Source organism: Chrysochloris asiatica, unplaced genomic scaffold, assembly GCF_000296735.1.
Source record: "Chrysochloris asiatica unplaced genomic scaffold, ChrAsi1.0 scaffold00015, whole genome shotgun sequence".
Classification (NCBI taxonomy): Eukaryota; Metazoa; Chordata; class Mammalia; order Afrosoricida; family Chrysochloridae; genus Chrysochloris; species Chrysochloris asiatica.
In genome coordinates this window covers 11,099,697-11,116,812 of record NW_006408533.1, presented here as the reverse complement: position 1 = coordinate 11,116,812, position 17,116 = coordinate 11,099,697, and the positions used below count along the sequence as shown (strand labels likewise).

Genomic DNA, 17,116 nt, shown 5'->3' with positions numbered 1-17,116 from the left:
ACTCCCACTTTACATTATATTTGGTTTATTTCATTTTCTCATTATGTTGATTTATAATTATTCTCACCCCCCAAAAGAGGACATGCAGGGTAGAAAAAAAATAATAAAACTAAAATCATTTTAGTTTTATTATTTGGACTTTTTATTAAATTTTATTTTGAAAAGGTTTGAAAGGCTTTCACCAAAGATACGCAATTTTATTTTTAGCTTTTGTTTATAGTATCTCGTCTCCTAAAACTATCACCTCACTACTCCTTATCATTTAGAATTAACTTTCCAGAAAAAAAAAAAACTAACTCCACTGCCATTAGATCGATTCCTAGTGACTCTGTTTAGGGTTTCTGAGGCTGTAAATCTTTACAGCAGCAGTAAGCTTCATTGCTCTCCTGTGAAGTACGCTGGTGGGTTTGAACTGCATACTTTTGGTTGTCAGTCCAGTACCTACTCTACGTTCTCACCAGGGCTCTTTGGTAATAACATTTAGAGAAATTTAATTTACATGTCTTTCATCCCAAGCCCTTATTTCCACATTGGAAAACCAAAAGTGTTTCAACTTAATAGGTTCTTAAATGTGATATTCATGGTGTTGTTTGAAACTTGCAAAATGAAGAAAGATCTGTGGATTTGATCATAAAGGTTGAGTTTGCTAACTTGCCTATTAACTTTTCTAGTAGTTACTTAGATCTTCACTATATTATTATATCTTCTATTTCCCTTTTATATTTTACTTTGAGTATTTGATTTCATAGGTATCAACTTCTTTATTATTCTCATGATACAATTAAACAAATAAAACTGTTTGGGGTTTAGGAAACCTAGTTTTTTGATCCTGGGTCTGTTATTAATTCACTGTGGGAACTCAGGCAAGTCTCTTTGAGTCCCCTTACCTATAAAATGAGTTAATTACAGTTGAAGACCTATAATATTTTTAGCCTCACAGTTTTATAATTTTGTTATATTTTTGTTTTTTCAAAGAGGAATGATGGGTTTCAGACTCTTTGTTGAGGATTCTGTTCTTTTCATTTGTAATAGAGAAGAATCACAGGCAAAATCCTTTGATTTCTAGATTGATGCAGGTTAATCAGTGAGGTTAGGCTAATAAGGCTGCAATGTTCTGAAGTCACTTGTGTTCTCTGATCTTCCTTAACACATATGCAAAGTGTTTGGACAAAATGTGTTCCATTAATGTAAGTATAGTACTCATTGGAAGGAATTTTCAATCAATATTTTGGAAAGATTGTTTTCTCTGGTAAGCAAAGCGATTCTACATCCAGAGAATTAAAAGTGTTAATGCCTTCTTGAGTATCAGTGAAAATGCAGAAGGAAAATGTTATGCCTTACAAAGATTATAGGTGTCCTGGTATGGTTCTGTAGGATGACTTACTACAACGTCATCATTTCATACCTACTAGCCACTCCTTGAAAACCCTATACAGGTTACTATGAGTCAGAATCAACTCAACAGCACTTACCACCAACAATGAGCAAATTTATCTCATTTCATTTCACTAAATAGACACAAAGATTCTAGTTTTTTTTTTCAGTGAAGATATAAGTGAATACCATTTTTTCCTAATAAATTTATGTTATTACTTCATGTTGTTATGCTGTAGATATTTTGTCATTGGTTATAAATATGCAATTGAATCTTTTATAGTGATACTATTTTTTAAATTTTAAGCGTTTATTATGGTGACAAACTTTTTAAAACTAGTATTTCCTTGCATTAAGAATTTTGCTCTTGATTTATTTTCTTTAAATATGATACTTCTATTAAGAAGTGTGTGTGTGCGTGTGTGTGTGTGTTTTGTCCCTCTGGTTGTTGATGCTGTTGTTGTTAACTGCCATAGGTTCCCACTCATAGTAACCCTGTCTGGGTTTGAGTGGCTGACTTTGTGGCTAGCAGTCCAGTGCTTATCCTGCATTATCACACCAGAACTCCTTGGATGAGGGTGGGGAGTTTCATTTCATCTACCTAAGTAGCATTCCCAGGTCACTCTTCTGCTTGACCACTGGCCTTTCCTGTTGTTAGTTACTAAGGACTCCATTCCAACTCATGACAACCCAGTGATTACAGAGGAGAACTACCCCACTGCGTGCTCAGGACTGTGAAATTTTTTTGCCCCTGTTTTAAATACTTTATTGTGTTTCATGTGAAAGTTTACACAGCTATTTAGATTTCCATTCAACTTCCATACTCAGATGGTTATGTGACACTGGGTTCAATTTCCATAATGTGTCAACACCCTTGTATGGACCCTTTAGTAACTAAAATCCTTTACCAGGGTTGTGCTTTTACAGTTTACTGTTGTTGTTGTGTGCTGTGGAGTCGGTTCTGACTCATAGCCACCCTGTACAAGGTTTCCAAGGCTTTAAATCTTTACAGGAGCAGAAAGCCTCATCTCTCTCCCATGGAACAGCTGGTAGTTTCGAACTGCTGACCTTGAGGTTCACAGCCTGATGAATAACCACTATGCTAACAGAAATATTGGTAGCTCTAACTGATGAAACTGTTGACTTAAATTCACTATCAATAGCAAATGATTAGTAAGAGATATCATTCCTAAGGATTTGGTGGGGGTGGGACAGTGAGGTGAGGATATTAACATCATGAAAGGGAATGATACATGTCAGGAGAAAGCAAAAAGATCATAGAAAGGAGACTGGAGATACTAAAGATCACTTTGATTGCCTGAATACACCAGTGATTTAGCTACTAAAAGCCCACTTTTTAAAACAAAGAGACCTGCTTTGCTTCCTCCTCCCCCTCCCCCACCCCCCCAGGTCTGTATGTTATTACAATCTCTGGAAAAATGTGTTGAAATTATTCTTGGTTGCCATTCAAATAACTTTTTAGTAATTTATGGACAGATACTTCAAACTATGAGAAAAATCTAAGTGTATCTTGATTCCTAGCTTCCAAGTATTTTATTGTATGAATTCAAAGTCATCCTTGTCCGCATTATCTAAACATATAATATCTTTTGGAGGAGAAACATTTTAAATTGATTACTACCATTATTCTAAAAATTGAAACCTGTAATTATAGTGAAAACTTCTAAATATATTTTGAAATTCTGAAAACTGAAGACTCTTCCTCATCCACAGGTTCGACAGTGGGAGAGGTTTGTGCCACGGACAGAGATGAGCCTGACACGATGCATACACTTCTGAAATACAGCATTTTGGAACAGATACCAAGATCACCTGGGCTCTTTTCTGTGCATCCCAAAAGTGGTGTCATCACCTTAGCCTCTCACACTCTGGACAGAGAGGTAGTTTTTGTAGAACATCACTTATTAAGGGTCAAAACAAGCCTCCTCCCAATTCTCTGCAATTTGCCATCTCATGGATTCCGAGTTTCTAATTTTATTTTAGGCACATGACAATTGAGAATTCCTATCACTTTACCCATTTTTATAGAATATCACTTTCTATTAATTTATATAAGGAGAACTTTCAATGAATACAATACAGATCAGTTGGTGTTTAGTGAAAGTAGAAAAGCAAATGGATTGTTTATATGAAAAGTATTATTACGGAATAGTATTTTTTATCTGTGGCTAGTTGGTTTCAGTTCAGTAATGGCTTCATGCCTCATGTGGAGCAAGAAAAGGTCAGTCTCTTATTCCTATATAGTCTTTATGTTGTTGTCGATTCCTACCAATAGCGACCCTGTGTAAGGTTTCCAAGGAGCAGCTGGTGAACTTGAACCACCAACCTTGCAGTTCAGTCTGACGCATTAACCCACAGTATCACACCAGGACTCCATATAGTCTTTATTTGTTGTTGTTGTTATGTGCCATGGAGTCGTTTGCAGCTCATAGCGACCCTGTACAGGGTTTCTGCAGCTGTAAATCTTTACTGGAGCAGAAAGCCTCATCTTTCTCCCACGGATGTCTTTATAGATGTACGTTATTTTACGGAAGTAATTATTTTTTAGGAAAGTTAAACTTTATGAATTATTAAAAAACCTATAGCCATATTTGTGTGATAGTAGTATACAATTCTGTGTATAGCTCTTTATGTTCAAATACTTTATGTATAATTGTATTTGGTATTTGTAATTTCCTTGTTTGACTATACAGGCTTATATCCAACCTATAGAGGATTAATATGATAGCAAAAAATGTAAAAGTTGCTGAAGGTCAAGTTACTGCTCTGAGTCTTTTGTTTGGGTTGTCTTGTGCATTTTGTTAGTCTATACTTAACTCAGGTTCATGTATTATTAACTGAGATAACTCAATCAGCTTCATATACAGAAACTAGCTTAATTGTTGCTAACACTTAAGTGGTCCCCACCACATCCAGAATAATAGAAATGCAAGAGTTAATATATCTGGGGGAGATACTATAAAGAAAAATCAGTGGGATTTGATTCCATAGACAACAAGAAGGATAGTGGGAAATATAAACAAGGAACCAAAAAGAAATAGAGAGGTTTTAGTTAACATTCTTTTTTTGGGAGGGAGTGTTCCATGTGATAAAGTACATGGTGGTAAAATAAGTGACTAAGTTCAAATGAAACAATATGAGTTGTTGCTTTTTTCTTTTTCTTTTTTTATACATCTGTGGAGGATGCCAAGATGGTATGATATTTAAGTGGAAGCAAGGCTTTTTCCCTCACTGTTTACACTGAGAAATAAACTTGTTATGTGCCGTGGAGTCGGTTCCGACTCATAGCAACCCTGTACAGGGTTTCCGAGGCTGTAATTCTTTATGGGAGCAGAAAAACCTCATCTTTCTCCCACGGAACCACTTGTAGTTTCGAACTGCTAACGCTGAGGTTTGCAGCCTGATTTGTAACCACTGCACTACCAGAGCTCCTTAGAGAGAGAAACTTACAAAAAGTAAATAATGTAAGGTTGAATGACTTGTAAAATTCAGATTTGTAGTCAAACCAGGGTCGCCTGCATTGAGAAAAGACTATGTAATGGAATTTTGTGGGGAATTACCAAGGAAGGGGTTGTTATGGGAAACAACATGGGAGGTAAAGAAATGAAAAAGGGAAGAAAACTGAATTGAGGGGAAGTTAAGACACAGAGTGTCAGAGTTCTGGAAAGCTATGTTGGAATTTTAGGGCAGAGGGCTGATTTTGAATGTGGAAGTGATCAAATAAAATGAAAACTGAGGGCTGAGATATAGGGAAACAAAATGAAGAACAGACAAATGAAAGTGGCAGTTAATACAAAAAGATACAAAAGAAAGGCTGATGACTTCATTTCATCATTAATGTATTATCTAAACTCTACTTGCAGAAGTCATTAGTGATTTTCTAATTGTCAAATCCAATAGCTATCTTTAAGTTTCTATCTGTTTTTGGAATTTACCAGTTTTGTTTTCCCCCTTGGATTTCTGTTCTACCTCTGATCTGTAGTGTCTTTTGCTTAATCTTATTTCCCCAGTTTCTGAAATCCTGTTGTTCCTTAGAATTCTATCCTCAGTTCTCCTCATCCTGTGACCTTCTCCGTGTAATCTGATTCTTGATCTAATTTTACTCACTATCTACATATTTATAACTCCTCTATCAGTATTTATAAAAGGATCTCTGGTAGCGTAATGGTTATGAATTGGGCTGCTAACCTCAAGGTTGGCAGTTTGAAACTACCGGTTGTTCCGCGAGAGAAAGATGAGGCTTTCTGCTCCTGTAAAGAATTAACAGCCTCGGGAACCCTGTGCAGGGTCACTATGAGTTGGAACTGACTCCGCGGTATTTAACAACAACAACAACATCAGTATTTACAGATATCTCTCTCTTTTCTATGGGTCGATATATACAGATGCCTTCTGTACTTCTCTGTTTAGATTTCCCATGTTGTTGTTGTTAAGTGCGATGGAGTTGGTTCTAACTCATAGTGACCCTGTGTAGGGTTTCCAAGGAGTGTCTGGTGCATTTGAACCACTGACCTTGTGGTTCAAACCAACCTTGCAGTAGAGTGCTTATCTTGCAGCATCATACCAGGACTATGTACCTAGATTTCCCACGTTGTTGTTATGTGCTGTGTAGTCACTTTCAACTCATAGCAACCCTGTACAGGGTTTCCAAGGCTGTAAATCTTTACAGGAGCAGAAAGCTTCATCGTTTTCCTGTGGAACAGCTTGTAGTTTTGAACTTCTGACCCTGAGGTTAGCAGCCCGACTTGTAACCACTATGCTATAGGCACATACAATTCAATATTTGCAAAGAAATACTAATTTTTTCCTCTCCTCTGAGAACCTGTCTCTCCATCTGCATTACCCGTATTGAGTGATACTTCTGTCTGTCTATCTATTTAATTAGGACTCCGGAACATAATTCTTAACCCCCTGTTATCCTCTTAACTTGTGTATGAAATTATAAAGTCCTGTTTCATTCTAAATCCCAAGTAACTTCACTAGTCCTTTGCTCTGCTTTCATTTTTATAGTCTTATATAAGGACCACATGTCTTACATTTTTACCAAAAAAAGAGAAACCTGTTGGTCTGGAGTTTGAAACCCCTTATGTGGTTTCCAGCTCGGGTCATTATAAATTTAGCTTAATCTTTCTCTAATATTATTTCGAAAACTCAAAAGTTCAACTTTTGTTCTCCCTCTTGACTCCCATAAAACATTTCACTATTGTGGGTGTCTTTAAGCATTAAGCTTATAGTCTTAATATGGATTTTTGTAATGTAGCCTCTACATACCTTTTCAGCTTCATCTTTGTTATTTCCTTCGAGTACCAAAATGTAGAAATTGGATCAGATCAAGGTATAGATACACACTTGATGTGTGTACAATCAAGGATTCCTTTATAAATGTAAACAAAAGTTCTGATGACTAATTCATTTTTTTCTTTGCTTTCAGAAAGTAGACAAGTACACATTGGTAATGAAAGTACAAGATATGGATGGTCAGTTTTTTGGATTGATGACTACATCAACTTGTCTGATAACAGTAAAAGATTCAAATGACAATGTACCTATTTTCAGACAAAATGCTGTGAGTACAGATTCTAAAACTCTAGTGCTGCTCTGTTTATTGTCATTTGTTATTTAATCTAATGTAATTAACATTTTATCACACTGGGAACTGTGAAGGGGGTTCAAAAAGTTTATCAAAAAAGGGACCCCTTATAGTTTTATTTAATGAATAAAATCCCTAAAGTTGACATAGCTGACATATAAATCTCTTCTATTCATTTCAGATTCTTCTCTCCTTCTCAATAAAGGTCACAGACATTAGTCTTCATGTATAATTAAGTTCTTTTATTTTTTTAAAAAATGCTTATGAAGTAATAGTATTGTGATTCAGAGTTTTAGAATATTCTATGCAAAATATATAAAAGAACTTATATTTGAATTGGAAATCACATTTTAATTTCTGAGTAAAAGTTCTTTTGATAAAGTACGTTTTTTTGTTTCTTTTTTCTCTTCTGTGACTTTAATGGGAGCAATGCTATACATTTTATTGAATTCTCTTTTATAAGCATCAAATCTTACTAATCTAAGTCAATTTTCTGAACAGAACTTCCCTTGGTAACAATATAATGATGCTCGTTCCTCCCACCATCCACATGGAAGGTTGACCAAAAGCAAAATAAAAATGGAAGGGGGTGAAAAAAACAGCCCACACAGAAATGCAGAGTAACAAAAATCACATTCTAGGGGTATAGTGCAGGAAGCTGCCTCTACTGTGCTGCTGGATCATCCTTAAACTGTCAAAAAAAAAAAGAAAATACACACACCCTAGCGCATCAAAATATACATTTCCCATTTGCTTTTTTAAAAAATTAAAAAAATAATAATAATAAACCAACCTTTAAGGAATTCACAATCAATTGTCGTCTTGTTCTGATGCTATCTATGATCAGTGACATTCATCCTCAAGGCTTAGTCTTCCACACAGTGTAAAATACCTACAATTCCAAGTATGAAGAGACACAGATGATCCCCTTGGAGAAATCCACAGGACAATACAGGCACCCAAGCTGTTCTTCTAGAGCGACAAGGCTTCGGTCAAATTGGCACAGTTCCCTTGTGTAAAATATTTCCCAACCTATTTCAATACTTTCATTGAAAGGTCAAGAATCAGTCTAAGAAGCTCCTATGTGGAATCGTCTTCTGGAAACATAGATATAGGGACAGCTGTCAAATCATTAATCACATAATCAAACTTCCTTCCTTCTTTGGAGTACCTCTTCAGTACTGGAATGCAGTCTTCAATTAGAACCTGATAGCATTCTCCTTTAAGATTGTCGAAGACTTCGCCACATGTTTTTCGCATGTGTTTCTTACATTCATCAATCACCATTTGGTCAATCTCTACCATAGTGACCATCTTTGATTTCGGTTTGGCTATTTCACATAATATGCCCCCATCTCCACCTCCCAGAATCACTCTTTGCCAGTATAACCTTCTTTTCCACTGCGGGCGGTGGGGAGGCGGTGGCGGGAGGCCCAGTCGCAGAAGGATGGGCTGCAGTGAGCTATCGGGGCGCCGGCTATAAAGTAAGTTTTTAATGAATTTTTTTCTGTTTCAGTTTAAGACATCAGTGGAAGAAAATACATTCAATGTGGAAATCTTACGATTACCTATAGAAGATAAGGATTTAATTAACACTGAGAATTGGAGAGCCAATTTTACTATTTTGAAAGGCAACGAAAAAGGACATTTCAAAATCAGTACAGACAAAGAAACTAATGAAGGTGTTCTCTATGTTGTAAAGGTATGGTAACAATGAATAATTGAAAACTTAGCAAATCAACAAGTTTAAATCAACGATAGTTTAACTACCTAAATAGTTTCAGATCACAGACATTGTAAATTAGAAGAGCACTTAACTCGCTTAATTTAATTGTTCCCATCTAAACTGCCTTTCTTCCTTAATTTATTGCCAGTTACTACTTACCTAAATAACTATGCTTGAACATTGTCAATTACAAGGATCTGTGTATCTCCATTGGCCATTTGCTCCGTATTTGGAGAGCTCTGATTCTCAGATTTTTACTTCTAATGTGCCTTAATTTACTCCTTTTTACAGGTGTCTTTTGATCTATTTCTACATTTAATGCTATAGAGAATACATATAATTCTTTTGAAAAAGTTTTTTCTGCTCGTTTGAAACTTGTTTTATTAGGGTGTTATTATTTCATTGAGTTGGTTCTAATTCATAGTGACCCTATGCAAGACAGAATGAAACCCTTGCCTCATCCTGTGTGATCCTCATAATTGTTGTTATGCTAAAGTCCATTGATGCTGCCAAACTATCTCCTTAGGGGTTTTCCTGTTTTTTGCTGGCTCTCACTTTACCAAGCATGATGTCCTTCTCCAGAACTGGTCCCTCCTGATAATATGTCTGAACTATGAGAGACGTAGTCTTGCCATCCTAGTTTCCAAGGAACATTTTGGCTGCACTTCTTCGAACACACATTTGTTTGGGTTTTTTTTTGGCAGTCCATGGTACTTTTAATATTTTTCTCCAACATCATAACTCAAATACATCAACTTTTGTACAGTCTTCCTTATTCATTGTGCAACTTTCACACGCATATGAGGCTATTGAAAATACCATGGTTTGGTCAGGTGCACTTTAGTCCTCAAACTGGTATTTTTGCTCTTGAACACTTTAAAGTGGTCTTGTGCAGCAGATTCACCTAATGCAACATATTGTTTGTTTTCTTGACTGCTGTTTCCATGAATGTTTGTTGATCCAAGCGAAATTAAGTTTATTTCAACTTCAGCCTTTCTCCATTTATCATGATGTTATTTATTGGTCCAGGTGTGAGGATTTTTGCTTTCTTTATATTGAGGCTAGGGTCTTTGATCTTCATCAGCAAGTGTTTTAAGTCCTCTTCACTTTCAGCAAGCAAGGTTGTAGCATCTGCATATCTCAAGTTGTTAATGAGTCTTCCTCCAATCCTGATGCCACGCTCTTCTTCATGTAATCTAGATTCTCAAATTATTTATCCAGCATATAGATTTAATAAGTATGATGAAAGAATACAACCCTGGTGCACACTTTTCCTGATTTTAAACCATTCAGTATCCACTTGCTCTGTTCAAATGACTACCTCTTGGTCTATATACAGGTTCAAAATCAAAGAGTTCTGCATACCAATTCTTTGCAATATTATTCATAGCTTGACATGAATCACACAGTTAAAAGCCTTTGCATAGTCAATAAAACACAAGTAAACATCTTTCTGGTGTTTTCTCCTTTTAGCAAAGATCCCTCTGACATCAACAATGATATCCTTTGTTCCACATCCTTGTCTGAATTTGACTTGTTCCTCTGTCAATGTACTACTACGGCCATTTTAAAAATTATCTTTAGCAAAATTTCATTTGCATGTGATGTTAGCGATATTGTCCAATGATTTCCACATTCTGTTGGGGCACCTCTCTTGAGAATGGGCACAAATATGAACCTCTTCCAATCAGTTGGCCAGGTATCTGTCTCCAATTTCTTAGCATAGATGAGTGAGTACTTCTAGTGCTATATCAGTTTGTTGAAAATTTTCTATTTATATTCTGTCAATTCCCAAAGGCTTGCTTTTTGCCAGTGTCTTCAGCGCATCTTTGGATTTCTTCCTTCAGTACTGTTGACCCTTCATCACATGCAACCTTTTTGAAATGGTTGAACATTGACCATTTCTTTTTGGTATGTTGGCTGTGCGTTCCTTCTGTCTTTTTTGATGCTTTCTGCATCTTTCAATATTTTTCCCATAGAATCCTTCAGAGTTGCAAGTCTAGATTTGCATTTTTTAAAGTTCTTTCAGCTTGAGGAATGCCGAATATGTTTTTCCCTTTTGATTTTCTAACTCCAGGTCTTTGCATATTTCATTATAACATTTAACTTGGTCTTCTCCAGCTGCCTTTTGAAATTTTCTGTTCAATTCTTTTACCTCCTCATTTCTTCCATTTGCTTTAGCATCTCTATACTTGAGAGCAAGTTTCAGATTCTCTTCTGACATCCATTTTGGTTTTTCCCTTCTTTCTTGTCTTCTTAATAACCTTTCGCTTTCTTCCTGTATGATATTCCTGATGTCATATGGTCTTTGATCACTAGTGACTAACACATCAAAACTGTTCTTGAGATTTTCTCTAAATTCAGGTGGGCTATAATCTAGGTCATATTTTGACTTTCATGGATTTGTTTAAATTTTCTTCAGCTTAACCCAGAATTTGCATATGAGCAATTGATGATGTGTTCCACAGTCGATCCCTGGTCTTGTTTGGATGATGATATTTAGCTTTTCCACTGTCTCTTCTCACAGGTGTTATTGTTGTTTTTAAGTGCTATTGAGTAGGTCCGAGTGATAGCGACCTTATATAGGGTTTCCGAGGAATGGCTGGCTGGTGAGTGTGACTTGCCAGCCTTGTGGTTCATACCAACCTTGCAGTCCAGTACTTATCCTACAGTGCCACAGCAGGACCAGATGTAGTATGTTTGATTTCTGTGTATTCCATCTGGTGAGGTTCATGTGCACGATCATCTTTTATATTGTCTAATAAAGGTATTTTCAATGAATAAGTCATTGATCTTTCAAAGTTCTATCATGCAATCTCCAACATCATTTCTATTACCAAGTCCATAGGTGATAAACATTAACAATTCAGGTAACTACACCTTACATGCTATAATTTAGAACTTCATATTATTCTCAATACCTCTCTTGAGCATATTCCTGGTTGCATCTGACCTTTATATAAGTGGCAAGGAGGATAAAAAATAGAATTGCAACTGACAGCCCTGAATGAGCTTTGTCTTTGATCTATATGTTGTAATTTATTATTTTAATTATAAATAAGTCAAAGGAGCCATCTGGGGCCTTGGATATGTGGAGCATGCCAGCTGCATGAAATAGCCTAAGCCAGAGACTCAAGCCAACTCCTTGGTCAAAATCCTCCTTATTCTTTATTTGGTCAGAAGTTTGATTCTTTTCTCAGGTCCCTCTTATTTAAGGCTGTTACTCAAGACCTGTTTGGAGACATTTCTTGATCATTGTTGTTATCATTTCATTTTAATGCTTTTGTTTTACATTGGAGACAAAATTTAAGTGATATTAAGAATTAAATTGCTGTTGTAAACTTTTTCTTATCTGATAGTTTAAGGTTTTCCTTAGCAAGGATGAACTAGAACAATATAGCAGGAATTGTACTTCCATGCCCCTATAAAACCACCTGAGGGACTGTTGAGCCACCTTTCCTAAAGGCTTAATACCAACTCACCTTTTTCAGTAGCAAAGGATAAAATTGGCACATTGAAAGGAGACCCAGTGGCACAGTGGATAAGCGCTCAAAAGCTAACCAAAAGAGTTGCAGTTTGAACCCATCAGCTGCTCCACTGAAGAACAATGTGGCAGTCTGCTTCCATAAATATTGCCACCTTGAAAACCCTCTAGGGTTGTTCAGCTCTATCCTACAAGGTCTTCATAAGTAGAAATCAACTGAATAGCAATCCGTTTTGGAGTTATCATTTTAAAAATTGAGAACGTAGAACTTATCCAGCATTTTCTGATTGACAAAAGCTCAATTGTTATTTGAAATTCCAGACATATTTCCCCTGGATACTAATATATATATATGTATGCACTATTTTAAAGCCACTGAATTATGAAGAAAACCACCAAGTGATCCTGGAAATTGGAGTATGCAATGAAGTTCCACTTACTAGAGATGCTGCAACCAAATCAGTAACCATGAGCAGAGCTATGGTTACAGTTCAAGTAAAGGATCAGGATGAAGGGCCTGAATGCCACCCTCCAGCCCAGTATGTACGGATTAAAGAAAACTCAGAAGTCGGGGTGAAGATTAATGGGTATAAGGCGTATGACCCAGAAACTAAAAGTAGCAATGGTTTAAGGTATGAATAAATTTATAACCACATACTCATGTATTTATAATAATTGAAACCAGTAGGTACTAAAACACATTTTCTTGTCTTTTTTTATTAACAGGTATAAAAAATTGTATGATCCTAAAGGGTGGATCAATGTTGATGAAATGTCAGGATCAATTATGACTTCCAAAATCCTGGACAGGGAGGCAGTGACTCCCAAAAATGAATTATATAATATCACAGTCATGGCAATAGACCAAGGTAACAAAATTTTAATCTGATATTTTATAAAGGGTTTGGAGAATAAACTGAAAAATGCCATTGTTCTAGTTGACTCAAAATGCCCTATAGGATAAAATAAGATGATATTTTTACTTGTTGTTAAATGCCTTCGAGTTTGTTCCGACTCATAGCGATGCTGTATAGGGTTTCCAAGGAGCATCTGGTAGGTTTGAACTGTTGACCTTGTGGTTCACAGTCCAGTGTTGATCCTAACTGATGTGTAATTATTAGTAATTATTTATAATGCGAGGAAAGAATAACACAAATTATTCTTTCCTCAGTAATAACACATTGTTTATTTTAAGAATGCTCAGTCATACTTTTAATTCCTAGACTTTATAAAAGGTAATTGCTGGTCAGTAATAATATCCTATATTTGTATTTTATTTTCACTTATCTTTAAACATTGTTTGTCTATTGTATTTCACTACAGCTTTACAAACTATCATGTTAATTTTAAGAAAACAAAACAAAGTAAGATAACCAGAGAGATAAGAAATTTAAGGTTTCTTTTCTTAAATTTTTTCAGTATCTTGTACTATCTGCTCAAGAAAATGTCTATAATGTTAAGCAGAAAGATTATAAACTTGGTTTACCTCTTAAAGCTCTTCATTGAAAGCATGTCTGTGTGTGATTCTATTAAAATATCTTAAGCAGTTGATTCCATTTTTAATAAAGCTGGTTTTATTTCTGAAGACAATTTTCATTTTCACATTTATTAAATATTGTAGTTCTGTGTAGTTGTAAAAGTTTATATTTCCTTGTCTAAGATTAGCAATGTTTGGATTCCTTACCCTGTTTCAATAATAAGACCAAGTTTGTTACCAACTTTATGATTAAGGAAGCAAATATTTAATTTAAATAATTATCTAGTGCTTATCTTTAATTTAAAGTGCTTTCAGAATTCCCATTTTAATATCAAAGAGAGAATAGCAAAGTGAAGAGAGTCTTTCAGTATTCTCTAACCCATCAGCATATTTTTAAGAAATGGGGAAAAAAAACAAGGCTATGCTCCTTCAGTCCCCTGGCTTATGTGAACAGCCCACTGTAAATTAGAATTTATTGACTTTTCCACAGTCTATCTTACAATGTAACAAAAGTAATGCAAATCTGAAAAAAAAAAGTATTAAAAAAAGTATAAAGAATTCTAAAAGCCAAGGAGCTCTGGTAGCGTACTGGTTATGAGTTGGGCTGTTAACCTCAAAGTTAGCAGTTCAAAACTACCAGCTGTTCCATAGGAAAAAGATGAGGCTTTCTGCTTCCATAAAGATTTACAGCCTTGGAAACCCTATTCATGGTTGTTATGAGTCGGAATCGACTCGATGGCACACTACCACCACCACCATTCTAAAAGCAAATATAATAGCCTAAAATGCAGTGCAGGTGATGTAGAAAGGAAAGTTAAGTCAATTGTCAGTGTTTAGAAGATTTCTTCTGCTAGCATGATGGTGTTGGTGCTGTGCCACTGAGTCAGTTCCAAATCATATTGACCCTGTATAGGGTGTACAAGGCTTTATATCTTTTTGGGAACAGAAAGCCTCTCCTGTGAAGTGACTGGTAGATTCGAACTGCTGACTTTGTATTTAGTAGCCCAGCTCATAACCCACTACTGTACCAGGGCTCCTTGCTGGCATGCTGAATCCATCATTTATGCATTTTTTCTTTTCTTTGAAACCACTTACATCTGTGCTTCCTACTTCTCACTCTCAATTATTCTTTTGCAATAAGTAAGCATATGTAATTAAAAAAAAATACTTTAAAACTCATTTTATCTCTTTTAATCATCTAGCAAGGTGAAATTGCTAGGAAACAGGGGGCCATGTATGATTTACCTTTATAGACTCAGCACAGCAGGACCTTAAGTACTTATAGATCTATAGATCCTAAAGGACAATGATAAGACAAGACCTAAAGAAAATGGTCTCATTTGATTTCTTTGTAGATTGAATCTTTTTCTAGCTCAGCTTATCATTATTTCAGAATCTCTCCTTTTTTTGACGTCTTTTCCTTAAAATAACACATATTTTTTCAACCCTGCTAATAATTTGAGGAGCTTTAAAAAAAGTATTAATTTATAAATAACATGATAAATGATGAAAAGATTGACGTTATCAAAGACTTCATTTTGCTTAGTCCACAATCAACACTCATGGAAGCAGCAATGAAGAGATCAAAAGACATACTGCATTGGACAAATCTGCTGCAAAAGATCTCGTTAAAGTGTTAAAGAGCAAAGATAGCAATTTGAGGACTAAGGTGTGCCTGGCACAAACACTGGTATTTTCAATTGCTTCATATGCATGTGAAAGTTGGACAATAAATAAGGAAGATCAGAGAAGAATTGGTGCATTTGAAGTATGATGTTGGAGAAGAGTATTAAAAATACCATTGATTTCCAGAAGAATAAAACAATCTGTATTGGAATAAGTACAGCCAGAAGGCTCCTTAGAAGCCACAATGGTAAAACTTTGTCTCTCACACTTTGGACGTCTTATCAAGAGGGACCAATTCCTAGAGAAGGACATCATACTTGGTAAAGTGGAGGATCATGGAAAAAGTGGAAGACCCCCAACAAGATGGATGGGCACTATGGCAGCATCAGTGGCTTAAGTGTAGCAACAACTGGGAGGATGGTACAAACTAGGCAGTGTTCCCTTCTGTTGTGCGTATGGTCGATTTGAGTTGGAACAGACTTGCAGGCACCTAACAACAACAATAACAATTAGACTAATTGAATTGAAATTCCTGGAAGTGAGCCTAGGCATCATTTAAAAAAAAAAAAAAATCTCCCATGTGGCTTGAGACCAAAATAAACATCAGAATAGACTCTGAAATGTGCTTTTGAATGTGGAGAGAGAGGCTAAAGTGAAAGGAAAAAATGATGAGGCTAAAGAGCTGAACAGAAGATTTCAAAGGGTGGTTAATTAAGGAAGGTCAAGTGAAGTATTATCATGAAACATGTAAATCCTGGAGTTAGAAAGTTTAACAGGAAGAACACACTTGGCATTTCAATCTGAAAGAACTGAAAACAATGATTCAAGCTTCAAATTTCAATACTGAAGGATTCTGTGGGTAAAACGAACTCCTGGTGTGGTGATGCTGTAGGACTGGCACTAGACTGCAAACCACAAGGTCAGCTGAATATAGAGAAAAGTTTTCTGGTGAGTTGGTGTTCAATAACCCAAACATCAAAGAACCGTGTGGCTATGGAGAGAGCTTTAATATCAGAACCTCAGGGATTCTCTGACTGTAAACTCCAGGGACATACATGGACACTTTGAGCGTATTACGGAAATTATGTGACTGTCATAGTCTTAGATTCTCTGTGCATGGCTGCCTTATAAGGAAAATAAAAGTAATGTATTTGGGGAAAAAATAAATCAAGACATATTGCAGAGGACAAATCTGTTGCAAAATCAAAGATGCCATTTTAATGACTAAGGTATGTTGCGGACCGTGTAAGACTAGTCAGAGGTTCGAGGCCCTATAGGGCCGAGTGTAACAAATGAAGCCACTGGCAGTTAATGGCAAATTGTTTTTTATCTTAATATTGTTACATGTATTAATTTAATACATGGAGCCTCTGATAATCCACAGATAAATGTGATATTTTCCTAAGAGCCCAGAATGTAAAAATTGCAAGGTCAAGCCTTTCTCCAAGAGGATTAACTAAAAATATCTTAGCTACTTCTCGGTTCTTTGTTCCATAGACAAAGAACCCATCCACCCTAATCCTTTTCCAGGTGCAGCCCATTCACCTGGGGTGCCTCGAGTCCTCCTGCAGAGCTGGCTCCGGAAGCCGAAGCAGCAGGACTCCGCCTAAGCTTTTGTCCTTAACTTTCACCTTCCCCCAACTGACCTCAGGGGCTATAGATATGTTAATTGAGCCTGAGAAGCAAAGTTGCTGGCCTGGGATTCGAACCAGCGAAGTACGATGTAAAGTTACCTGAATGTCTGGAAAAGTACTGATGTTAGCTGTACCTTGCCTAAGTCCCTCCCAGCTTGGTGTGAAGCTCCTCCCCTAAATAAAA

The 17,116-nt window shown here is 36.1% G+C and overlaps 1 protein-coding gene and 1 pseudogene across 1 annotated transcript in view; one reads left to right on the top strand and one right to left on the bottom strand.

Annotated features, from left to right (window-relative positions):
• DSC3 (desmocollin 3) overlaps positions 1–17,116 on the top strand; it is a 64,868-nt gene that overhangs the window by 21,187 nt on the left and 26,565 nt on the right. Inside the window, exons 7-11 of the mRNA XM_006835123.1 lie at positions 3,109–3,275; positions 6,827–6,961; positions 8,502–8,687; positions 12,568–12,827; positions 12,922–13,064. Coding sequence (XP_006835186.1) covers positions 3,109–3,275; positions 6,827–6,961; positions 8,502–8,687; positions 12,568–12,827; positions 12,922–13,064 — 891 coding nt within the window. The remainder of the gene's footprint in view (positions 1–3,108; positions 3,276–6,826; positions 6,962–8,501; positions 8,688–12,567; positions 12,828–12,921; positions 13,065–17,116) is intronic.
• Positions 7,845–8,430, bottom strand: LOC102829898 (annotated as a pseudogene).